The 25,919-nt window shown below is 38.4% G+C and overlaps 2 protein-coding genes across 2 annotated transcripts in view; one reads left to right on the top strand and one right to left on the bottom strand.

The window, feature by feature from the left end:
- STPG2 (sperm tail PG-rich repeat containing 2) overlaps window positions 1-25,919 on the bottom strand; it is a gene marked incomplete at its 5' end in the record, with an annotated part of 297,860 nt that overhangs the window by 223,224 nt on the left and 48,717 nt on the right. The gene's annotated exons all lie outside the window — the stretch shown is intronic.
- LOC129501951 (ATP synthase subunit O, mitochondrial-like) lies at window positions 24,737-25,267 on the top strand. Its single transcript, XM_055313275.1, has one exon. The coding sequence runs from the start codon at window positions 24,737-24,739 to the stop codon at window positions 25,265-25,267; it is 531 nt and encodes a 176-aa protein (XP_055169250.1).

Genomic DNA, 25,919 nt, shown 5'->3' with positions numbered 1-25,919 from the left:
GAATCAGGTAGGGGAGCCCAGGTGGCTCAGTCAGTTAAGCATCCCACTCTTTGGTTTTGGCTCAGGTCGTGATCTCAGGGTTGTGAGATCAAGCCCCACGTCAGGTTCCATGCTCAGTGGAAAGTTGGCCTCCTATCTCACTTTCTCCCCCTAACTGCACACACACACACTCTCTCTAAAATAAATAAAATTAAAAATCCTTTAAAAAAAAGAAAAGAAAGAAAGAAAGAAAAAGAATCATGTAAAGAGTCACTACTGACCAAGTATCTCTTGGTCTGTGTAAAGTGTTGGTCCCATGTCCTCCTTTTTGCAAGCAAGCCCAATGCAGGTCTTTATCAATTCAAAAAGTAAAATAAAGGTTTGTAGTACCTAGAAGATTGAAACAACTGGCAAATCTTTTTTGGGTCTCTGCCTAATCAACAAAATATCCCACCAAAGGTACCTGGCTAGACACGTGGAGGGAGTTTCCTAATAAACTGCCAAAGTTGAAGTTGATTGTATCAAAACCAGAACACCTGTTGGTGCTACCTTATCATTCTTTGGAAAAAAAAAATTCTGGTACAGAAGAAAACCACCTCTAGATAAAAGGTCTTGAGAGTTATGCAGAGTATCAAGGAAAAGAAGATAGAAAGGATAGGAGACTTGATAGTACCATAGAGGTACAGAAATTCAAGCTGTTACATATAAATGGGAAACAAATTCACATTTAACTAGCCAAATGATCTATAAAATTATTCCTTCCCAAAATTCTATAAATAGGAAAGGAGGATCTGATAGAGATTGAGATCCTCCATCTTTCCAGCAGTTCTTCTTTTTGGATAGACATGTAATTTATTGTCTGATGTATTTTTTGAATAGAACCTTCTCAATGTTCCTATTTCTTAATCTCTTGATGGAGAAGGAGTTTCCTGAACCTGTTAAGTCAAAGATAGTTCTACTGGCCTTAGTCTTTTGTGCTTGTTTTTTGTTGTTGTTGTTTTTTTTTAAATATTATGTATCCATGAATTCTCACACCTCCTTCTTTCTAGCCCCAATGATAACTAACCACTGTTAACATTTTGGTAATCATTCTTTAGGATCTCAAGCATATACTATTTATAATAAAATTTTAAATTAAAGGAGTTTTGCTGTTTTGCTAATGCATTTTAAACATCAATAACATGTTCTTGATATCAGACATTCCACTTTAATATAGATTTATATACATAGTGCAATAAAATAAAATAGGCCAATAATATATAGTTATTAGGAGAACTCATAGAGACAAATATTTGGTAACTAGAAAAAACTAAATAAAAACCACATATTTAAAATATATACCACAGTCACTATCACTTATCAGACATTGAACTGATGGATACATTATGGAGAAGAATCTTAATATTGATACTCTTATAAATAGACATCATCTGTTAAGAGACAGGTAGTAAATTTACTGACTAAATCAAATCTTTTCCCTCTCTAACCTCAGTGAGGAAGGGAACATAATCTTATTCTCAGAAAAAGATTACAACATATACCTAACCTTTCAAGAACTAGTGAAACATAAGTTCTCAAAAGGTAGTAGGTTGCTGAGTTTGCCTGACAAAGGATAAAGCCCACTTACACCATACATTCTCAATTTCTCATAACAAACTGACAACAAAGAATTGAGTAAAAATAATTAAAGTAGTATGAAAATCAAGGTATATTAGTAGAATTAAAGGACAAATTCCTGTTAACTTAAGATATATCATCAGCATTGCTGACAAAAATGTCTATGATTTTGACAAGAAACAAATGAGAACATACAACTGGAGATCAGCTCTTAACCCTTCATGAGAATTCATCTCCTAATCACACTTCACGTATCCTCTGCTTAGAGTACAGAACATAGTATCCTATATCCTTTAGTATTCTGGTTTCCATAGACCCTTCTACTGGGGACTTGACTCTGATTAAGCCATTAACTAAAGCTATACAATACCTCTAAAAGGGCAGCCCAGGTGGCTCAGCAGTCTAGCGCCACCTTCAGCCCAGGGCCTGATCCTGGAGACCCAGGATGAAGTCCAATGTCAGGCTCTCTGCATGGAGCCTGCTTCTCCCTCTGCCTGTGTCTCTGCCTGTGTGTGTGTGTGTGTGTGTGTGTGTGTGTGTGTGTGTGTGGTCTTTGATGAATAAATAAAATCTAAAAAAAAAAATAAATATAAAACTTCTAAGAATCAATCCCTAAGATATGTACAAAAGCAAATACTACAAAATCTAAATTGCAATAAAACAAGTCCTCAATGACTTTTGACTTTTATTTTTTAATAATAAATTTATTTTTATTGGTGTTCCATTTGCCAACATACAGAATAAACCCAATGCTCATCCCGTCCAGTGCCCCCTCAGTGCCTGCCACCCATTCACCCCCCCACACCCTCCTCCCCTTCCACCACCCCTAGATCGTTTCCCAGAGTTAGGAGTCTTCATGTTATGTCTCCCTCTCTGATATTTCCTACCCATTTCTTCTCCCTTCCCTTCTATTCCATTTCACTATTATTTATATTCCCCAAATGAATGATACCATATAATGTTTGTCCTTCTCCAATTGACTTATTTCACTCAGCATAATACCCTCCAGTTCCATCCACGTCGAAGCAAATGGTGGGTATTTGTCATTTCTAATGGCTGACTAATATTCCATTGTATACATAGACCACATGTTCTTTATCCATTCATCTTTCGATGGACACCGAGGCTCCTTCCACAGTTTGGCTATTGTGGACATTGCTGCTAGAAACATCGGGGTGCAGGTGTCCCGGTGTTTCATTGCATCTGCATCTTTGGGATAAATCTCCAGCAGTGCAATTGCTGGGTGGTAGGGCAGATCTATTTTTAACTCTTTGAGGAACCTCCACACAGTCTTCCAGAGTGTCTGTACCAGTTCACATTCCCACCAACAGTGCAAGAGGGTTCCCCTTTCTCCACATCCTCTCCAACATTTGTTGTTTCCCGCCTTGTTAATTTTCCCCATTCTCACTGGTGTGAGGTGGTATCTCATTGTGGTTTTGATTTGTATTTCCCTGATGGCAAGTGATGCAGAGCATTTTCTCATGTACATGTTGGCCATGTCTATGTCTTCCTCTGTGAGATTTCTCTTCATGTCTTTTGCCCATTTCATGATTGGATTGTTTGTTTCTTTGCTGATGAGTTTAATAACTTCCTTATAGATCTTGGAAACTAGCCCTTTAGCTGATGCATCATTTGCAAATATCTTCTCCCATTCTGTAGGTTGTCTTTTAGTTTTGTTGACTGTATCCTCTGCTGTGAAGAAGCTTCTTATCTTGATGAAGTCCCAGTAGTTCATTTTTGCTTTTGTTTCTTTTGCCTTCGTGGATGCATCTTGCAAGAAGTTGCTGTGGCCGAGTTCAGAAAGGGTGTTGCCTGTGTTCTCCTCTAGGATTTTGATGGAATCTCGTCTCACATTTAGATGTTTCATCCATTTTGAGTTTATCTTTGTGTATGGTGCAAGAGAGTGGTCTAGTTTCATTCTTCTGCATGTGGATGTCCAATTTTCCCAGCACCATTTATTGAAGAGACTGTCTTTCTTCCAGTGGATACTCTTTCCTCCTTTATCAAATATTAGTTGACCATAAAGTTGAGGGTCCACTTCTGGGTTCTCTATTCTGTTCCACATTGATCTATGTGTCTGTTTTTGTGCCAGTACCACACTGTCTTGATGACCACAGCTTTGTAGTACAACCTGAAATCTGGCATTGTGATGCCCCCAGATATGGTTTTCGTTTTTAAAATTCCCCTGGCTATTCGGGGTCTTTTCTGATTCCACACAATGTTAAAATAATTTGTTCTAACTCTCTGAAGAAAGTCCATGGTATTTTGATAGGGATTTCATTAAACGTGTAAATTGCCCTGGGTAACGTTGACATTTTCACAATTTTAATTCTGCCAATCCATGAGCATGGAATATTTTTCCATCTCTTTGTGTCTTCCTCAATTTCTTTCAGAAGTGTTCTATAGTTTTTAGGGTATAGATCCTTTTCCTCTTAGTTAGGTTTATTCCTAGGTATCTTATGCTTTTGGGTGCAATTGTAAATGGGATTGACTCCTTAATTTCTCTTTCTTCAGTCTCATTGTTAGTGTATAGAAATGCCACTGACTTCTGGGCATTGATTTTGTATCCTGCCACACTGCCAAATTGCTGTATGAGTTATAGCAATCTTGGGGTGGAGGCTTTTGGGTTTTCTATGTAGAGTATCATGTCATCTGCTAAGAGGGAGAGTCTGACTTCTTCTTTGCCAATTTGAATGCCTTTAATGTCTTTTTGTTGTCTGATTGCTGAGGCTAGGACTTCCAGTACTATGTTGAATAGCAGCGGTGAGAGTGGACATCCCTGTCTTGTTCCTGATCTTAGGGGAAAGGCTCCCAGGGCTTCCCCATTGAGAATGATATTTGCTGTGGGCTTTTCGTAGATGGCTTTTAAGATGTCGAGGAAAGTTCCCTCTATCCCTACACTCTGAAGAGTTTTGATCAGGAATGGATGCTGTATTTTGTCAAATGCTTTCTCTGCATCTATTGAGAGGATCATATGGTTCTTGGTTTTTCTCTTGCTGATACGATGAATCACATTGATTGTTTTACGAGTGTTGAACCAGCCTTGTGTCACGGGAATAAATTCTACTTGGTCATAGTGAATAATTTTCTTAATGTATTATTCGATCCTATTGGCTAGTATCTTGTTGAGAATTTTTGCATCCATGTTCATCAGGGATATTGGTCTATAATTCTCCTTTTTGGTGGGATCTTTGTCTGGTTTTGGAATTAAGGTGATGCTGGCCTCATAGAATGAATTTGGAAGAACTCCATTTCTTTCTATCTTTCCAAACAGCTTTAATAGAATAGGTATGGTTTCTTCTTTAAACGTTTGATAGAATTCCCCAGGGAAGCCATCTGGCCCTGGACTTTTGTGTCTTGGGAGGCTTTTGATGACTGCTTCAATTTCCTCCCTGGTTATTGGCCTGTTCAGGTTTTCTATTCCTGTTCCAGTTTTGGTAGTTTGTGGCTTTCCAGGAATGCATCCATTTCTTCTAGATTGCCTAATTTATTGGCGTAGAGCTGTTCATAATATGTTTTTAAAATCATTTGTATTTCTTTGGTGTTGGTAGTGATCTCTCCTTTCTCATTCATGATTTTATTAATTTGAGTCTTCTCTCTCTTCTTTTTAATAAGGCTGGCTAATGGTTTATCTATCTTATTAATTCTTTCAAAGAACAAACTCCTGGTTTTGTTGATATGTTACACAGTTCTTCTGGGCTCGATTTTGTTGAGTTCTGCTTGAATCTTTATTAACTCTCTTCTTCTGCTGGGTGTAGGATCTATTTGCTGTTTTTTCTCTAGCTCCTTTATGTGTAAGGTTAGCTTTTGTATTTGAGTTCTTTCCAGTTTTTGGATGGATGCTTGTATTGCGATGTATTTCCCCCTCAGGACTGCTCTTGCTGTGTCCCAAAGATTTTGAACTGTTGTATCTTCATTCTCACTAGTTTCCATGAGTCTTTTTAATTCTTCCTAATTTCCTGATTGACCCTTTTATCTTTTAGCAAGATGGTTCTTAACCTCCACGTGTTTGAAGTCCTTCCAAACTTCTTGTTGTGATTTAGTTCTAATTTCAAGGCGTTATGGTCTGAGAATATGCAGGGGACGATCCCAATCTTTTGGTATCGGTTCAGACCCGATTTGTGACCCAGTATGTGGTCTATTCTGGAGAAAGTTCCATGTGCACTTGAGAAGAATGTGTATTCAGTTGAGTTTGGATGTGAAGTTCTGTAGATATCTGTGAAATCCATCTGGTCCAGTGTATCATTTAAAGCTCTCATTTCTTTGGAGATGTTGTGTTTAGAAGACCTATCGAGTGTAGAAAGTGCTAAATTGAAGTCACCAAGTATAAGTGTATTATTATCTAAGTATGTCTTAACTTTGGTTATTAATTGATTGATATATTTGGCAGCTCCCACATTCGGGACATATATATTGAGGATTGTTAAGTCCTCTTGTTGGATAGATCCTTTAAGTATGATATAGTGTTCCTCTTCATCTCTCACTACAGTCTTCGGGGTGAATTTTAGTTTATCTGATATAAGGATGGCTACCCCTGCTTTCTTTTGAGAACCATTTGAATGGTAAATGGTTCTCCAACCTTTTATTTTCAGGCTGTAGGTGTCCTTCTGTCTAAAATGAGTCTCTTGTAGACAGCAAATAGATGGGTCCTGCTTTTTTATCCAGTCTAAAACCCTGTGCCTTTTGATGGGGTCATTAGGTCCATTCACGTTCAGAGTTACTATTGAAAGATATAAGTTTAGTGTCATCATGATATCTATTCAATCCTTGTTTTTGTAGATTGTTCCATTGGACTTCTTCTTAAAGGGGAATTTTGAGAGTCCCCCTTAAAATATCTTGCAGAGCTGGTTTGGAGGTCACATATTCTTTCAGTTCCTGCCTGTCTTGGAAGCTCTTTATCTCTCCTTCCATTTTGAATGAGAGCCTTGCTGGATAAAGTATTCTTGGTTGCATGTTCTTCTCATTTAGGACCCTGAATATATCCTGCCAGCCCTTTCTGGCCTGCCAGGTCTCTGTGGAGAGGTCTGCTGTTACCCTAATACTTCTCCCCATAAAAGTCAGGGATTTCTTGTCTCTTGCTGCTTTAAGGATCTTCTCTTTATCTTTGGAATTTGCAAGCTTCACTATTAAATTTTGAGGTGTTGAACGGTTTTATTGATTTTAGGGGGGGATCTCTCTATTTCCTGGATATGAATGCCTGTTTCCCTTCCCAGATTGGGAAAGTTTTCAGCTAGGATTTGTTCAAATACATATTCTGGCCCTCTGTCCCTTTCAGCGCCCTCGGGAACCCCAATTAAATGTAGGTTTTTCTTCCTCAGGCTGTGATTTATTTCCCTTAATCTATCTTCATGGTCTTTTAATTGTTTGTCTCTTTTTTCCTCAGTTTCCCTCTTTGCCATCAACTTGTCTTCTATGTCACTCACTCGTTCTTCCACCTCATTAACCCTCATCATTAGGACTTCTAGTTTGGATTGCATCTCATTCAATTGATTTTTAATTTCTGCCTGATTGGATCTAAATTCTGCAGTCATGAAGTCTCTTGAGTCCTTTATGCTTCTTTTCTAGAGCCACCAGTAGCTTTATAATAGTACTTCTGAATTGGCTTTCTGACATTGAATTGTAATCCAAATTTTGTAACTCTGTGAGAGAGACTAGTGTTTCTGATTCTTTTTTTGAGGTGAGGTTTTCTTCTAGTCATTTTGCTCAGTGTAGAGTGGCCAAAAACAAGTTGTATTGGGAAAAGGAGAAAAAGAGAGGAGAGAAAGAAGAAAAGAGTAAAAGAAAAAAAGGAAGAATAAAGAAAAAAAGAGAGAAGAAAAAGAGAAAGAAAAAGAAAGGGGAAAAAAGGTGGGGGAAGCAAACAGAAATCAAAAAGCAAAAACAAACAAACAAACAAAAAAACCTGGGGAGTATCCTCTGATTCTGTATACTGTAAGCCCCTTGACTTCCCTGGAACTTTCCAGTGCTGCTTGGTCAATAATTGTTTTTCCCCTGTCCGTCTAGCTGGTCTTCTGGGGAAGGGGCCTGTTGTGCTGATTTTCAGGTGTCAGCACTTGGGGAAGCAGCTCTGCCCCCTGCCTGGGGTAGGGCTCAGTGAGTAATGTTTATCCTGTTTATCCGTGAGGCCACTGTGAAGCTCAGTGTGGGTTGTTTACCCTGTGAGGCCCCAGGAGGATCAACCACAGTGGCGGCGGCCAGCTCTGGAGCCCTGGATTCAGTTCCCACAGTAACTACAGAGCTCTCCATCTGCAGACGGATGCTCCAGGAGCTGGGCCGATGATCTGCTCAGCTTGGCGTGGCAGGAGTGTCCTTGCTGTCCTGTGCCCTTTGGCCTCTGCCTGTGGGGGGTGGGAGTGGATCCTGGGCTGTGTCCCAGGCGCCCTGTGCTCCCGGACCTGCGCTGTTGGATTCAAGCTCCGGCCGCGCAGCTCCCTCTCCACAGAGCCCACGCCCAGGCTCCTCCAAGCTGCTCCCGGGTCCAGCCATGCACGCGCTGCAGTCCTTTAGGGAGCTCGGCTGCGGAGTGTGGCGCACTCTTCCTGGGCGCAGGTGTCTGTTAGTGTCCCAGGGAGCCTGAGGGCATCCCCGCCCTCCTGGGGTCCTGCTTCAACTCCCTGCGAGGCCTATCCGCCCGGGGAAGATTGGTGAAGCTCCTGCTTCTCCAGGCCGGAGCTCTCCTGTCCTGGGGACACTCGCCCCGGCCTTAGCCCAGCTCCTCGCGGGGGCCCTCCCCCTTGGATGCCTTTTGTTTCTTTATTTCTTTTTTCCCCCGTCTTCCTACCTTGATAGAAGCGTGAACTCTTCTCACTATAGCGTTCCAGCTGTTCTCTCTTTAAATCTCAGGCTGAATTCATAGATTTTCAGGATGATTTGAAGGTTATCTAGGTAATTTGGTGGGGACAGGTGACTTGGGGACCCTAGTCTTCCGCCATCTCGCCCCTCCTCCGACTTTTGACTTTTATTAGATACCTGTGGCATAATGTACTCTCCTCATTTCCTTCTACACATCAGTTTAGACAACCAATAATTTTATCTTTGTCCTTCATATGAATTTTATGGATTGTCTTAAGATATAATCATAGAAGTATTGATTGGTTTCTTTTGGCAATATTTTGTGATAAATACATTGTTCATTCCCATGAAAGTAAAGATATATAAATCTTAGGTATATATCTTATTTTACAAAGTGAGCAAGGATAGTGATATATCTGATTTTTCATATTCTTCAATCCGAAAATTCATTTGTTGAATGATATGTTTTCAATATATAAACTACTTAATCAGTTCTAAATTTCATAGTTCTATTTTGAACTTGGATCATGATTTTGCACATTCATTTTTGTGATTTACAATTTCACTCATTATTGAGATTCTTAATTTCAGATAAAATGTGTTACCCACTTAGTTTATCCTGAACCCTTTACTTGTACTAAATACCTTCTCTGATTTCTTTGAAATATGTTCCTTATAAATAAATGTATTCCTTATTAAAAAACTAAAGATCATAGTTCCAGAACATGTTTTTTAAGCTGAAAATAGCTTAGATTATGCTCCTATTTTAATCTCTCACCATTCCTTCATGATCATTATGTTTTCATAAATTTCATGTGAAACACCCGATATTTAGCAGGAAATCAAATCAAAATGCCCATTCGATAGGGTATAAAAAGCATAGGCAGGGGCACTTGGTAGTTCAGTTAGGCAGCTCACTCTTGATTTTAGCTCAGGTCATGATCTCAAGGTCATGAGATCCAACCCCATGTCTGACTGTGCACTCAGCACAGAGTCTGCTTGAAATTTTCTCTCCTCTCCCTCTGCCCCTTTCCCTACACACTCATGTGCTCTCTCTCCCAATTTCTCTCTAAAAAAGTTAATAATATTTACTTAAAAAGCACAGGTATTACTCATAAAATATTTAATTCTGTACTTCACATTTTTATACAATTTACTCTAAAGAACCAGAATACAAATGAGAAAAGTCGTTCTTCAAAAGGAACACCCTGAATAACTATGAATATGAAAAAAATAACCTCTGCATTACTTCATTTTGGATTATAATTACAAACAAAACTAATCACCATAAGGGTTTATTTTATTAAAGATCAATAAATATGATCTCTTTAGATGCTTAGAGCTCAAAATTCTTTGGTATATCATCTATTTTCTCTGTTAAAAGTTTTAGCACAATAATTTTACTAAAACTTTTCACTAATCTTAATAAATCTTACATTACTATAAGATGAAATTCTTAAAACTAAGATCCATTTTGGAGCCTGTCCAGATGCTATTATTGAAAATATTACCAAAACCATTAACTCTGGAAATAATTAAAATAATGACACTTTTGTGCATACTACTAGGTGATTATATTGCAATTTTCCTTTGGTGGCATTTTCACAATGCTTCAACGTTATAAATTTAGTCATAAGGAATTAATGACAGTAACTGACACCAGTAAGTATTTAACAAATATATTCTATAATAACTACACACAAAATTTCTTACAGTAAAAAAACATCCTGGCATCTAGGGCTAGGACAAAGCTAAGTAGAGAGTTGTTCCTGGGAGCTATATCAGGGTAGAGGACAAGAAAGTGCTGAGAAGGACATGTGAGAGCTGAAGGCCTGCTTTTATGTGATAACAGTAACACAGCAAAGGGTCATCTGCTGTGGCTTTGCCTTTAGAATATCCAATACAATCCAAGCATGTTCCTCTGGGTTATAAATTTACATGAATGCCATTATAACCATACTCCTATCACCAGATTATTCAGTAAAATTAGTCTCTATAGCATAAAGAATCCAGGGCATCTTGCAGTATTGTCTCAACTCCCTATCCTTGATCATTCTTTAAAACTTTTAACAAATGTTTCCTGAGTATCTATTATATGCCAGGCACCTTCCTAAGTGCTGCAGATAAACATAATAAAATAAAATGTCTTCCCTCGTGGAGTTTAAAATTTAACCAAATAAATCAATAAATAAATAAATAAAATTTAACTATATAAATATATAATGCAAAATATCATATACAATGCTGAAAAATGAAAACTGCTACACGGGAATGAGTGACTAGATTGAGTAGTCGAGAGAAGGCCTCATTGAAGAGGTGACATTGAAGCAAAAATGTGAATGAAATGAGGGGAAAAGCCTTCAACAGCAAAAGCATTCTAGGCAAAAGAAATAATAAATGCAAAATAGTTGAAAACAGGAAATAGTTTTGGCATGTTCTAAGAGACTGAAAAAGAATAGTAGAAAATATAAGAGTAAGTAAGTAAGGAAAAAAGTGGCAGAAAATAAAATTGAAGCAGTAGGCTGGGTCTCTATCATTAAAGACCTTATATATTATGATTAAATGTACGAATTTTATTCTTAAAGTGGTGGAAATCAATGGAAGGTACCTAATCTGATTTTATTTTTAGAAAGACATTTCTGAATGATATGTATAGAATAGATTATAGGTAGATTATGAAGAGAGATTAAAATTCTTAAGTTTTTTGGAAAAAGAAATTGGTATTATTTAGTGACTGGCTAGCTGAATGGGAAAGACAAGTGGGGAAAATCTAAAGTCCTGTTTTACACATGGGTAATTTGAGATGCCTATCAACTATCCAAGTAGAGATGTTGAATATGCAGTTAAATAAAAACATCTACAGTATAAGTGAGGGGCTTGACATAGCAATTTGCAAATAATCAGCATATTAAAAAAGCCATGAAACCAAATGAGATCCTTGCTAAGAAATGTAAAAGTATAGAAGAAAGGCACAATCTAAGCAAGCTAAGCATAGAAGGGAACATGGATAGCTAGGGATGGATAAAAGAGTTGAAAGAAATGGTGATATGATACACAATCATTACTGTGATTCAGAATGAGCCAGGAAAATCCTCTTTAAAGTATATTTTTAAGTCACAAGGATGTAAAGTACAACATAGGAAATAAAGTCAATAATACTATAATGACTTTGAATGGTGACAAATAGTAACTAGACATTGTAGTGATCATTTTGAAATGTCAAGTCACTGTGTTGTACCTGAAACTAATTAATATTTTATGTCAACTATATTTCAATAAAAATTGTTTTAAATAAGTGAAATTTATTCTAATTCTATAGCAAAAAGAAGTACTTGCTTTATGACTGGTAGTATAACAGGTTCTGGGATATAAGAATAAGTGAACTATACAATAGGAATGTTGGTGGGTGCAAAAATGGCAGAAGCCAATCTCTATTGCCCTGGTAACTTGGTGAGGGTAGATCAACTTTGTTGCAGGCCACATTCCTTAGGTTAAAAAAAGACACCTTATTGCACCTTATGTATATTGTATCAGGAATGAGAGAACTATAAATACCTAATGGTCATACCATTGCTTCAGGCTTCCCCAGAATATGATGACTCTTGTAACTGGTATATTTTTTGGAAAGACTCTAAAAGCCATGGCTATGAAGTTGTTACAAGAGCTATTAGCTTCAATGGGGAGACATGAGGCTTTTAAGCCAGGGAGGATCCTACACCCACACGATGTGAATCTTCTCTTGCACCTGAGCTATACTGTTAGGAGACTGCCACAACTTCTTCAAAAGAGAAATGACTGATGCTGCTCTGCTGCTAAGCTAAGGTTTCTGTCTTATATTCCTCTGAGTAGACTCATTTAAAGCATGACAGTATGGGCTAGACTTTCAGACCTTTCACCCAAGTGTTTAAGGAACTATGAGAGAAAAAGGATTGGGAGGCAGAAGATATTTTAAAAAAGGAAAAAAAAAATGGAGGAGGAGATGCTAATGAGATACCGATGCAGATGTCCGGATAGGGGATCTTATTTACCTTTAGTCTTACAGCAAAGTTCTAAAACATATAATAGATATCTTCTTCTTGTGGGAGCAAATAAATTTCAGAGTGAATCCAGGTTTGTGCTAAGAGGAAAAACTGCTCACTCCCATAGCAGTCTATGAAATGGACCTAGTCAGAAACCCAGCCACCGTTGGGCAGGAAATAATGAGGGGTACTAACCAAATTAACTCTGGCTAGGCAAACTGTGGAAGGAGCCTCGGTGTCCATCGAAAGATGGATGGATAAAGAGGATGTGGTTTATGTATACAATGGAATATTACTCAGCCATTAGAAATGACAAATACCCACCATTTGCTTCAACGTGGATGGAACTGGAGGGTATTATGCTGAGTGAAATAAGTCAATTGGAGAAGGACAAACATTATATGGTATCATTCATTTGGGGAATATAAATAATAGTGAAAGGGAATAGAGGGGAAGGGAGAAGAAATGGGTAGGAAATATCAGAGAGGGAGACAGAACATGGAAGACTCCTAACTCTGGGAAACGAACTAGGGGTGGTGGAAGGGGAGGAGGGCGGGGGGTGGGGGTAACTTGGTGGCAGGCACTGAGGGGGGCACTTGACAGGATGAGCCCTGGGTGTTATTCCGAATGTTGGCAAACTGAACACCAATAAAAAATAAATTTATTATTACAAAAAAAAAAAAAAAACTCTGGCTAGGGAGTTAAGGTGGGCATACAAACCTGCCAAACCCATATTTCTGATCACTCTGTTGAACGGGTGGAGTCACACTCAAGAAATGTCTGTGTGTGTGTTAGCCAGCAAAAACAAATAGGACTATAGGGTGTCAATACTTGACCAGCATCTGCTGTCCTGTTATGATTACCAATAAAAATAAACTCCATAAAAACAACTTCTACAATAACTGAGTATTTTAAAAGTCCGAGACCAGGGGCACCTGGGTGGCTCAGTCAGTTAAGCATCTGCCTTTGGCTCAGGTCATGATCCCAGGGTCCTGGGATCAAGCCCCAAGTCCAGCTCCCTGCTCAGCAGGGTGTCTGCTTCTTCCTCTCCTCTGCCCCTCCCTCAATTTTGCATGGCACTCTCTCTGTCAAATACATAAATACAATCTTAGAACAAATTTTTTAATAAAAAATAAAAAAAATAAAAGCCCAAGACCAGAGACTAAAAACTTGACTATGATTTCAGACTGCACAGATCCCCAGATTTACCAATGGTATTTTTTGAACCATACCATTCAAAATGAAAAAGACATATTTGATAAAACAGATATTTTAAAAAATCATTGCACTGTTTGGTTTACTAAACACTGTCATATTTTTTCCTTATAAATTTACCTGTGATTTACAGTATTAAAAGATATGGTGGACCCTATAAAACTAATTGGCCAAAATTCTATTCCAGTCAACTAGGGTTGATTCTATTCCAATCAACAGTAATGCCCTATTCATTGAATAATGCAAATACTGTGGTCATAAAATGTGCTGATTGTCTTTTTCTATGTGAATGCAGTTAACCAAAGGAAAGGACAGGGAGTAGACGTGGGTAAAGGAATAATAAAAGTATTTTGCCTTTGCGAGCAGTGTTCCCCTGACAACCTGAAAAGAGAATATGTCTACTGGGTTGCTAGGCAACATTACTTAAAGTAAAATGCCCCCTGATTGGTAAGATATATCTGTACCTCAAGAATTATAAATACCTGATGAGCCACCATAGCTTTGTTTATCATTTGTAGCTGGCATGTCCCTTGTGAGGATCCTGGAAGTATGGCTATGAAGTAGCTACCAGAGATACTGGTTCCTGTGGGGTATGAGACTTTTACTCCTGGGAAAATATAATGCTTTCCTGTCATGTATCAAATCTCCTTGCATATGAGCTATAATTCTATTTAATTACTAAAAGGACTCTTAAAGAAAAAAAATCCTGACACTTTTGGTAGGGAAGCTATGGTTCCTATCTTACATTCCTCTAAAAGGATTGTTCTAAATATGGCTTATGATAGTTCTGGGAGTCCGAATGTTTAGTTGAACCAAGAAGTTGAATCAAAGCCCAAGATACTACCCTGAATGGTCCTCAATCTTCAAGAGGTATACAAATGACAGATTTCTACTAGAAGAATCTAAAAGAGAATGCTCCAAAACTAGGATACAACATAAAAGCCTTTGAACTAATATAGTATGTTTGGAGAGGCTATGGAAGGGAATAATAGGGCAGTAATGACTAAGGCTAGAGTTGCCTGAGAAAGAGAAGTAAATAATCTTTATTAGGTCAATACTAATGAACAATAATAAAACCATAACTCTGATGGAAAAGAAATCTAAGAAAATTCTAATTCTGTAACTTCTAAGTCTGTTTTATTGCTAACACATCCTATATATTTCAGGACATGGCAGAGATACAGACGTACTAAATGTCTCAGCTTATCACAAGAAGTATTTCAAGGGGTTCAGATGATCCACTTTGACAGTACCATGGTATAGGTGAATAGACACTGGCTCTGATTTCACCTGCTAAGGACCAAAAGTGGCTATGTTAAACAATATATGCCACCACCATCAGTCTCACTCTACCTTCACCTCTTTGTTTGCTAAAGAAATATAATAGACTGTGGGGCCACAAAGTTCTCCATAGAGAAAAAAGCCCAAATGGAAATGGCTTCAGAGGACATACAATAAAGATCCTTAACTCACCAGATGTAGATGACTAAAATGTATACAATACTCAAATGATGGAAAAACCAAACTGTTTTATATAATACAGGCTTACTTTCTATCACAATTGCTCCAAGGTATATTCTTCAGAGTCATCTTCAGACTTCAAGTGATACTTTCACAACACATAGCCTAAATCTCATATGGAATATTCCATTTAGTAGGGAACTGTTGATTGAAAATTTCATATACGTAAAACTAGCATTCAGCAATCCTGTATGAAAAACTCTCCCCTAAAAGAAAAGGTTAAATATATACGTTTCTGTTTTGAGTGAATGAAATAAAACTAATGCGCAGAGATGAAAGGGTCTTTTTTCATGTCTTGAGTAACCAGAATTAAGGTACAACCTTGCTCCTTCCATTAAAAACTGAATTAGTCATTATAAAAGTATCCACAACCATTTAATTTTGATAAACAGAGACTTTATAGGGGAAAAACATTGTATCTGTCTACTAGTGCTAAGGAAGTTACCAATAACATCACAATAATATACTTCTGAAGTCACATTTAAAAAAAACGGGGAAAACAAAATCATCATCAGGAAGTAGGATTCATATAAGATAGGAAACTATTAAAATCTTAAAGGAGAACACAGGCAGTAACCTCTTTGTCATCAGTCATAGCAACTTCTTTTTTAAAGTATTTATTCATTCATTCATTCATTCATTCATTTATGATAGACAGAGAGAGAGAGAGAGAGAGAGAGAGGCAGAGACACAGGAGGAGGGAGAAGCAGGCTCCATGCCGGGAGCCCGACATGGGACTCAATCCCGGACTCCAGGATCGCGCCCTGGGCCAAAGGCAGGCACCAAACTGCTGAGCCACCCAGCGATCCCCAGTCATAGCAACTTCTTACTAGATATGTCTCCTGAGGCTAGGGATACAAAAGCAAAAATAAACTATTGGGACTTCATCAAAATAAAAAGCTTCTGTAGAGCAAAGGAAAAATTCAACAAAACTAAAAGGCAATCTACAGAATGGGAGAAGATATTTACAAATAAACTGAAAAAGGGGTTAGTATCCTAAATATATTAAGAACTTATGAAACTCAACACCCAAAAACCAACCCAATTAAAAAATGGACAGAAGACATGAATAGACATTTTTCCAAAGAGATACAAGTGGCCAACAGACACATGAAAAGATGCTCAACATCACTCATCATCAGGGAAATACAAATCAAAATTACAATGAGATCATCATCTCACAACTGTCAGAATGGCCAAAATTAATGACACAGAAAACAGGTATTGGTGAGGATGGGGAGAAAGAGGAATTATCTTAAACTGTTGGTGGGAATGCAAACTGGTACAGCCACTGTGGAAAACAGTATAGAGATTCCTCAAAAAGTTAAAAATAGAACCACTCTCTATGATTTAGCAATTGCACTACTAGGTAAAAATACAAAGAAACTAATTTAAAGGGATACATGCACCCAGATGTTTATAGAATCATTATTACAGTAGCCAAATTATGGAAACAGTCCAAATGTCCATTAACTGTTGAATGGATAAAGAAGACATGGTGTGTGTATGTGTGTTTGCCATAAAAAGAATAAAAAGAATGAAATCTTGCTATTTACAAGATCTGGATGGAGCTAGAGTGAAATATATCAGTCAAAGACAAATACCATATGATTTTACTCTTATATGAAATTTAAGAAACGAAACAAATGATCATGAGGGGAAAAAAGGGAGAGGCGAACCAAGAAATGGACTCTTAACTATCCAATAACTCATGAGTGAAGGTGGGTGGAAGGATGTGTAAAAGGCGATGAGGATTAGGAGTGCACTTGTGATGAGCACCAGGTATATCGAAGTGTTGAATCATTATATTGTACACGTAAATTAATATTACACTGTATGTTAACTAACTGGAATTTAAATCAAATCTTTTTTAAAAGTGGGATTCAGAGAAAATATATAATTAGAATCTATAAAGATTTCCACATGCTGCAACGCAAAGATGCAGCTCAAGCCTGAAACAAGTAAGAGAATAACTTCAATACTTTTCTATTATATCTCCCTTGGAAAAAAATCATGAGCCAAAAGTGTGGGTCACAATCCTACCAATCTGCTACTTTTTGAGGAACCTAGAGCAATACTCCATCTCATCTGTCTCCACTCAATTACACATATCTTTCCCTATGCACTGAGAAGACAAATATCAAAAAATGTAAGTTATAGGCATAGAGAATGTTATATACTGAGATGTAAAGGTCCCTCAAGTAAAGATGTTTTAAAAGCTCTCTCAAATATAGATGCTAGAAATTGCCATTTGACAAGTACTCCATACATTTGTCAGTAAAACTCTAAATTTTCTTCACTCATGGGTAGAAAAAAATATGCCATTTTACAACTTAAATTTGATAATCAGAGAAATGATTCCAAAATTTATTTAAACCCTGCAAGAAATTATGAATAGAATTAAAAATAACAAATATATATATTTGCCTGAAAAAAAGGTTCATTCTTTCTCTTCATGTATAGGATACACCTAATTGAATCCTTCAAACTTTCCACCAACTTAACTGATTATAAGCCAAATACCAAAGGAGATATGTTTTAATATGGGGGGGATGGAATCCTGCTATTAGAGAAAGATAGTTCTATCTTCTCCTGCAAATATAATCTCAAATCTCTGTAATGGGTAGCACTCCCTACAATTGATTCAGCCACAGAGAGAAAGGTGTCGGCTTCAATACCACCCTGAATACTTTTGTCTTGAATTTTACTTTGTAGGAAATGAATCTGGAAACTCACATTGTATTTTCTACTTCCATTTGCCTGACATATCCTTCTTCATCCTTTCACTTTTAATCATTATATTTATTTATTTAGTTACTTAGTTATTTGTGTACTTGTTACGAATAGAATTTTATTTTTTCATTATAATCCAAAGTCTTTTTGCCTTTCATATGGGGATTTAAACCATATAAATGTATTTCCATAATAGAATAAATTGATTGTTATCTATTTCCCATTTGAAATCAATTCAAATTTGCACCATAGCCAAAAAAAAAAAAAAGGGGGGGGGGGCTTTTTTCCTCACTTTGAATGTGGCTGAAGTTTCCATCCAAAGATAGGCTTAAAATTTTAATTCTCTGCAGAAATTATAAAAATTAAATTCCCTATATATTGGAATCATCCGGTCAGGATCTAACCAGCACCTATTAAATATGACTCCGGTTATATTCCAAATCAGACAAAACATCAAAAAGAGCCAGAGGATCATTATGGCATCAGTAGGGAAACCATCCAAAATCACTTGCTTTAATTCTCAAGTGTAAAACTGTTACAAATTAATATTTGATCATTAATATAGTACCCTTTCTTGTGACATCCACTGAAATAAAACTTTGTTTTTTTATAAATTAATTTTTATTGGTGTTCAACTTACCAACATACAGAATAACACCCAGTGCTCATCCCGTCAAGTGTCCCCCTCAGTGCCCGTCACCCATTCACCCCCACCCCCCGCCCTCCTCCCCTTCCACCACCCCTAGTTCGTTTCCCAGAGTTAGGAGTCTTTATGTTCTGTCTCCCTTTCTGATATTTCCCACACATTTCTTCTCCCTTCCCTTATATCCCCTTTCACTATTATTCATATTCCCCAAATGAATGAAAACATACACTGTTTGTCCTTATCCGATTGACTTACTTCACTCAGCATAATACTCTCCAGTTCCATCCACGTTGAAGCAAATGGTGGGTATTTGTCGTTTCTAATGGCTGAGTAATATTCCATTGTATACATAAACCACATCTTCTTTATCCATTCATCTTTCGATGGACACCGAGGCTCCTTCCACAGTTTGGCTACTGTGGACAATGCTGCTAGAAACATTGGGGTGCAGGTGTCCCGGCGTTTCATTGCATCTGAATCTTTGGGGTAAATCCCTAACAGTGCAATTGCTGGGTCGTAGGGCAGGTCTATTTTTAACTCTTTGAGGAACCTCCACACGGTTTTCCATAGTGGCTGCACCAGTTCACATTCCCACCAACAGTGTAAGAGGGTTCCCTTTCTCTGCATCCTCTCCAACATTTGTTGTTTCCTGCCTTGTTAATTTTCCCCATTCTCACTGGTGTGAGGTGGTATCTCATTGTGGTTTTGATTTGTATTTCCCTGATGGCAAGTGATGCAGAGCATTTTCTCATGTGCGTGTTGGCCATGTCTATGTCTTCCTCTGTGAGATTTCTCTTCATGTCTTTTGCCCATTTCATGATTGGATTGTTTGTTTATTTGGTGTTGAGTTTAATAAGTTCTTTATAGATCTTGGAAACTAGCCCTTTATCTGATATGTTATTTGCAAATATCTTCTCCCATTCTGTAGGTTGTCTTTGAGTTTTGTTGACTGTATCCTTTGCTATGCAAAAGCTTCTTATCTTGATGAAGTCCCAATAGTTCATTTTTGCTTTTGTTTCTTTTGCTTTCGTGGATGTATCTTGCAAGAAGTTGCTGTGGCCGAGTTCAAAAAGGGTGTTGCCTGTGTTCTCCTCTAGGATTTTGATGGAATCTTGTCTCACATTTAGATCTTTCATCCATTTTGAGTTTATCTTTGTGTATGGTGCAAGAGAGTGGTCTAGTTTCATTCTTCTGCATGTGGATGTCCAATTTTCCCAGCACCATTTATTGAAGAGACTGTCTTTCTTCCAGTGGATCGTCTTTCCTCCTTTATCGAATATTAGTTGACCATAAAGTTCAGGGTCCACTTCTGGGTTCTCTATTCTGTTCCATTGATCTATGTGTCTGTTTTTGTGCCAGTACCACAACGTCTTGATGACCACAGCTTTGTAGTACAACCTGAAATCTGGCATTGTGATGCCCCCAGCTATGGTTTTCTTTTTTAAAATTCCCCTGGCTGTTCGGGGTCTTTTCTGATTCCACACAATCTTAAAATAATTTGTTCTAACTCTCTGAAGAAAGTCCATGGTATTTTGATAGGGATTGCATTAAACGTGTAAATTGCCCTGGGTAACATTGACATTTTCACAATATTAATTCTGCCAATCCATGAGCATGGAATATTTTTCCATCTCTTTGTGTCTTCCTCAATTTCTTTTTTTTTTTTTCAGGTGTGAAGTACCTGCAAGTTTAAGTTTTTTTTTTTTATAAATTAATTTTTATTGGTGTTCAATTTACCAACATACAGAATAACACCCAGTGCTCATCCCGTCAAGTGTACCCCTCAGTGCCCGTCACCCATTCACCCCCACCCCCCACCCTCCTCCCCCTCCACCACCCCTAGTTCATTTCCCAGAGTTAGAAGGCTTTATGTTCTGTCTCCCTTTCTGATATTTCTCACACATTTCTTCTCCCTTCCCTTATATTCCCTTTCACTATTATTCATATTCCCCAAATGAATGAGAACATACACTGTCCTTCTCCGGTTACTGTGGCCAAGTTCAAAAAGGGTGTTGCCTGAGTTCTCCTCTGGGATTTTGATGGAATCTTGTCTCACATTTAGATCTTTCATCTATTTTGAGTTTATCTTTGTGTATGGTGCAAGAGAGTGGTCCAGTTTCATTCTTCTGCATGTGGATGTCCAATTTTCCCAGCACCATTTATTGAAGAGACTGTCTTTCTTCCAGTGGATCGTCTTTCCTCCTTTATCGTATATTAGTTGACCATAAAGTTCAGGGTCCACTTCTGGGTTCTCTGTTCTGTTCCATTGATCTATATGTCGGTTTTTGTGCCAGTACCACACTGTCTTGATGAACACAGCTTTGTAGTACAACCTGAAATCTGGCATTGTGATGCCCCCAGATATGGTTTTCTTTTTTAAAATTCCCCTGGCTGTTTGGGGTCTTTTCTGATTCCACACAAATCTTAAAATAATTTGTTCTAAGTCTCTGAAGAAAGTCCATGGTATTTTGATAGGGATTGCATTATACGTGTAAATTGCCCTGGGTAACATTGAGATTTTCACAATATTAATTCTGCCAATACATGAGCATGGAATATTTTTCCATCTCTTTGTGTCTTCCTCAATTTCTTTCAGAAGTGTTCTATTGTTCTTAGGGTATATTTTGAGAACCATTTGAATGGTAAATGGTTCTCCAACCTTTTATTTTCAGGTTGTAGGTGTCCTTCAGTCTAAAATGAGTCTCTTATAGACAGCAAATAGATGGGTCCTGCTTTTTTATCCAGTCTGAAACCCTGCGCCTTTTGATGGGGTCATTAAGCCCGTTCACGTTCAGAGTTACTATTGAAAGATATAAGTTTAGTGTCATCATGATATCTATTCAATCCTTGTTTTTGTAGATTGTTCCACTGAACTTCTTCTTAAAGGGGAATTTTAAGAGTCCCCCTTAAAATTTCTTGCAGAGCTGGTTTGGAGGTCACATATTCTTTCAGTTCCTGCCTGTCTTGGAAGCTCTTTATCTCTCCTTCCATTTTGAATGAGAGCCTTGCTGGATAAAGTATTCTTGGTTGCATGTTCTTCTCATTTAGGACCCTGAATATATCCTGCCAGCCCTTTCTGGCCTGCCAGGTCTCTGTGGAGAGGTCTGCTGTTACCCTAATATTCCTCCCCATGAAAGTCAGGGACTTCTTGTCTCTTGCTGCTTTAAGGATATTCTCTTTATCTTTGGAATTTGCAAGCTTCACTATTAGATGTCGAGGTGTTGAACGGTTTTTATTGATTTTAGGGGGGGATCTCTCTATTTCCTGGATCTGAATGCCTGTTTCCCTTCCCAGATTGGGAAAGTTTTCAGCTAGGATTTGTTCAAATACATATTCTGGACCTCTGTCCCTTTCGGCGCCCTCGGGAACCCCAATTAAACGTAGGTTTTTCTTCCTTAGGCTGTCATTTATTTCCCTTAATCTGTCTTCATGGTCCTTTAATTGTTTGTCTCTTTTTTCCTCAGTTTCCCTCTTTGCCATTAACTTGTCTTCTATGTCACTCACTCGTTCTTCCACCTCGTTAACCCTCGTCGTTAGGACTTCTAGTTTGGATTGCATCTCATTCAATTGATTTTTAATTTCTGCCTGATTGGATCTAAATTCTGCAGTCATGAAGTCTCGTGAGTCCTTAATGCTTTTTCTAGAGCCACCAGTAGCTGTATAATAGTGCTTCTGAATTGGCTTTCTGACATTGAATTGTAATCCAGATTTTGTAACTCTGTGGGAGAGAGGACTGTTTCTGATTCTTTCTTTTGAGGTGAGGTCTTCCTTCTAGTCATTTTGCTCAGTGCAGAGTGGCCAAAAACAAGTTGTATTGGAACACGGGGGAGTATCTTCTGAATCTGTAGACTTCCCCTGGAACTGGTCCGTCCAGCTGGTCTTCTGGGGGAGAGGCCTGCTGTGCTGATTTTCAGGTGTTAGCCCTTGGGGGAGCTGCTCTGCCCCTTCCTGCTGCAGGGCTCAGTGGGGGTTGTTTACCCCGTGAGGCCCCAGGAGGAACAGCCGCAGTTGCTATGGCAGCTCTGGAAGCCTGGAGTCAGCCTGGAACTACGGGGCTCTCGGTCCGCAGGGCCTGGAGGCTCCGGGGCGGGGCCGCTGATCTGCTCAGCTCCGGGCAGGAGCGTCCTCGCGGTCCTGGGCCCTCCCGGCCTCTGCCTGTCCCGGGGGAGGCCGGATCCTGGGCTGTGTCCCGGCGCCCTGTGCTCCGGGGCCTGCGCTGGTGGATTCGCGCTCCCGCCCCGCAGGCCCCTCCGCGGAGCCGCCCGAGCCCCTCCGAGCTGCTCCGGGTCCCGCCGTGCGCGCTGCAGCCCTTAGGGAGCTCGGCGCACTCTCCCGGGCGCAGGTGTCTGTTAGTGTCCCAGGGAGCCCGAGGGCATCCCCGCCCTCCTGGGTCCTGCTCCAACTCCCTGCGAGCACCTTTCCGCCCGCCGAGAAGGTTGGTGCAGCTCCTGCTCCTCCGGGACGGGGCTCTCCTGTCCTGGGAACACTCGCCCCGGCCTCAGCCCGGCTCCTCGCGGGGCCCCTCCCCCTCGGAGGCCTTTTGTTCCTTTATTTCTTTTTCCCCGTCTTCCTACCTTGATAGAAGCGCGAACTCTCCTCACTGTAGCATTCCAGCTGGTCTCTCTTTAAATCTCAGGCCGAATTCGTAGAATTTCAGGATGATTTGAAGGTTATCTAGGTAATTTTTTGGGGACAGGTGATTTGGGGACCCTGCTCTTCCGCCATCTTGCCCCTCCTTCTCCTGAAATAAAAGTTTAACTCCATTTTTGATGTTTGACAGCTGACAGCTTTTAAAACCTCACCCCTAAAAATAAATAAATAAATGAATGAATAAATGAATAAATGAATAAATGAATAAATGAATAAATAAATAAATAAATAAATAAATAAATAAATAAATAAATAAATAAATAAATAAATAAATAAGAAAACCTCACCCCTCCCTCTTCTCTTCTGCCCACATCTGGCAAAGTGATAAGAAACCCTCCTTTAGGGCCATCAGGAGTTTCAAACTATATCTGCATGTGGGAACCAGTCTCACCCACTAACCACAATAGAAACCCCAAGACGACTGATCCAAAATTAAGTAGAAAAAATCTGATTAAACAAAAAGAAAAATTATAGAAGTTTAATTATAAAAATTAACAATTAAAAATGATCTAGACTAGAAAATTTTGCTACCACGATCTTTAAAATGTCATCCAATTTATTTTATGAAAGAAATGATTCTTATATCACAACCTGAGGTATCTGTTGTCACAACTACAGAGTAACTTCACAGGTGCAAAACCCCAATAAAACACAGGCATCAACTGTATAATATCACTTCTTCCTAAAAATAAAATATTCTGTCCTGGAATAACAATTACAATGCATTATACATAAACCTAAAACCTCTAACCATTTTTTATGTAGTAACTAAAACCCTATAAAATGGTTACATACGTAAGACATGATGTTTAAGATGTAAAATGTTAAAACATAGCTTCCTGATAAACAATTCAAGTAGCTATTAACAAACAGTTGCCTTGCACATTTGAATACTATGATGCCTTTCTCAGCTCAGCAACATTGGAGATGTATATGCCTTCACTGATAATTCAGTACACTTACAAAACATCTACAGATTAAGTTCATATTCTTCCAAGATTGTATTGCTAATGTGCCTAGAGACTTTTCCTAAACATCTTTTTTTTTTGAATGGGTTTAAAGGATATGTATTCTATGACATTACCATATACATAAACAAGAGACAGTGTCTACTGGGAAAAACATTAATCAGGAAGATACTCTGTGAGATAGTTGTATACTTGCAAAATTGATTCAACTATATATTAAGGGAATTGTCTACTCAAAATTTAAGAGTGGCTTAATGTAAGAATCTCTCAACAGATTTATCATGTCAGTAGGTTTAGGGAGAACCACCACGCCTCACTAGATCACATAAACAGCTCTAAACATATTTTCCACATTGAAAAATATTACAAAACCAGGAACAAAGATATTTTTTAAATGGTAAAAAAAATATTCATTTTAAACTAGAAGCTAGTGCCATGCAAAAAGAGAAAACTAAAGGCATTCCCACTGAAAGCAAAATAGAGGCACCCTTGCATGTCTCTCTCTCTCTCTCTCTCTCTCTGACTTGGGTTTGACCTTACAGCCACGCAGAAAAGATGGCCACCCCAGTGGTGTCCAGGCTGTCCCAGCAGGTGCAATGTTTTGGTATGTCTTGGTCAGGCAGTTTTCCAAGCTCATGAGACCACCTGTTCATATATATGGTATCAAAGGTCACTATGCCACTGCTCTTTATTCTGCTGCATCTAAACAGAATAAACTGGAACAAGTAGAAAAGGAATTGAGAGTAGCACAAATCTGGAAGGAACCTAAAATGGCTACTTCCACTATGACCTCCTACGTAAAGTGTTCCATGAAAGTGAAAAGCCTAAATGACGTAACAGCAAAAGTGAAGTTCTCTCCTGTCATATCCAACCTGGTCAGTTTGCTTGTGGAGAACTGTCACTTAAACAATACGCCTGGAGTCATTTTTGCCTTTTCCACCATGATGAGTGCCCACCATGGAGAAGTACTGTGCTCAGTGACCACCACATCTCCTTTGGATGAAGTCACTTTTACTCAACTAAAAACGGTCCTGAAGAGCTTCCTAAGCAAAGGCCAAGTATTGAAATTGGAAGTCAAGGTTGATCCGTCACATAATGATTGTCCGTATTGGGGAGAAATATGCTGATATGTCTTTGAAAACTAAGATTCAGGAGCTGAGCAGGGCCATGCAAGAGGTTTTCTGAAAGTGTTGATTTTCTGTCAGGGAAAATTCCTAAAATTTGGACCGACAATAAAATGCTTCCTGAACAGAAAAAAAAGAAAACAGAATAAGATGCCGGATACCATCCTTATCATTTAATGTCGCCCTATAATTTCTTTCCAAAATAGCAAACCAAAAATAAGGATGACAAAGGTGGGAGCCAAATTACCATCTGATGACAAGTTTATATATATATACAAAATAAAATATAATTATGCACACATATATATACGTGTGTTTATATAAATATATATATATTATATATATATATACATAATCTGCTAAGAGAATTATTTAAAAATGGCAAGGAATTCAGTTACTGGATCACATTTTATTTTTTTATTTTAAGTAGACTCTATGCCCAGCGTGGAGTCCAATGTGGGGCTTGAACTCACCACCCTGAGACCAAGACCTAAGCTGAGATCAAGAGTCACATGCTTAACCAATGAAGCCACCTAGATGCCCCTGTATTGCTATTTTAAATAAAATCTTTTGTCTATATACCAGTTATAGTCAGTTCTTAAAAAAAACCAAAAACTGTTTTATTTGTACCAAGAAGGTATAACTTATAAACATT

Source organism: Nyctereutes procyonoides, unplaced genomic scaffold (assembly GCF_905146905.1).
Source record: "Nyctereutes procyonoides isolate TBG_1078 unplaced genomic scaffold, NYPRO_anot_genome, whole genome shotgun sequence".
In the NCBI taxonomy this organism is placed as follows: domain Eukaryota; kingdom Metazoa; phylum Chordata; class Mammalia; order Carnivora; family Canidae; genus Nyctereutes; species Nyctereutes procyonoides.
The sequence above is the reverse complement of the archived record's forward strand: the minus strand, read 5'-3'. Positions and strand labels throughout refer to the sequence as shown.

Coding starts and splice junctions, on each gene's coding strand:
- LOC129501951 (XM_055313275.1), top strand. CDS start 24,737: ATGTTTTGGTATGTCTTGGTCAGGCAGTTTTCCAAGCTCATGAGACCA.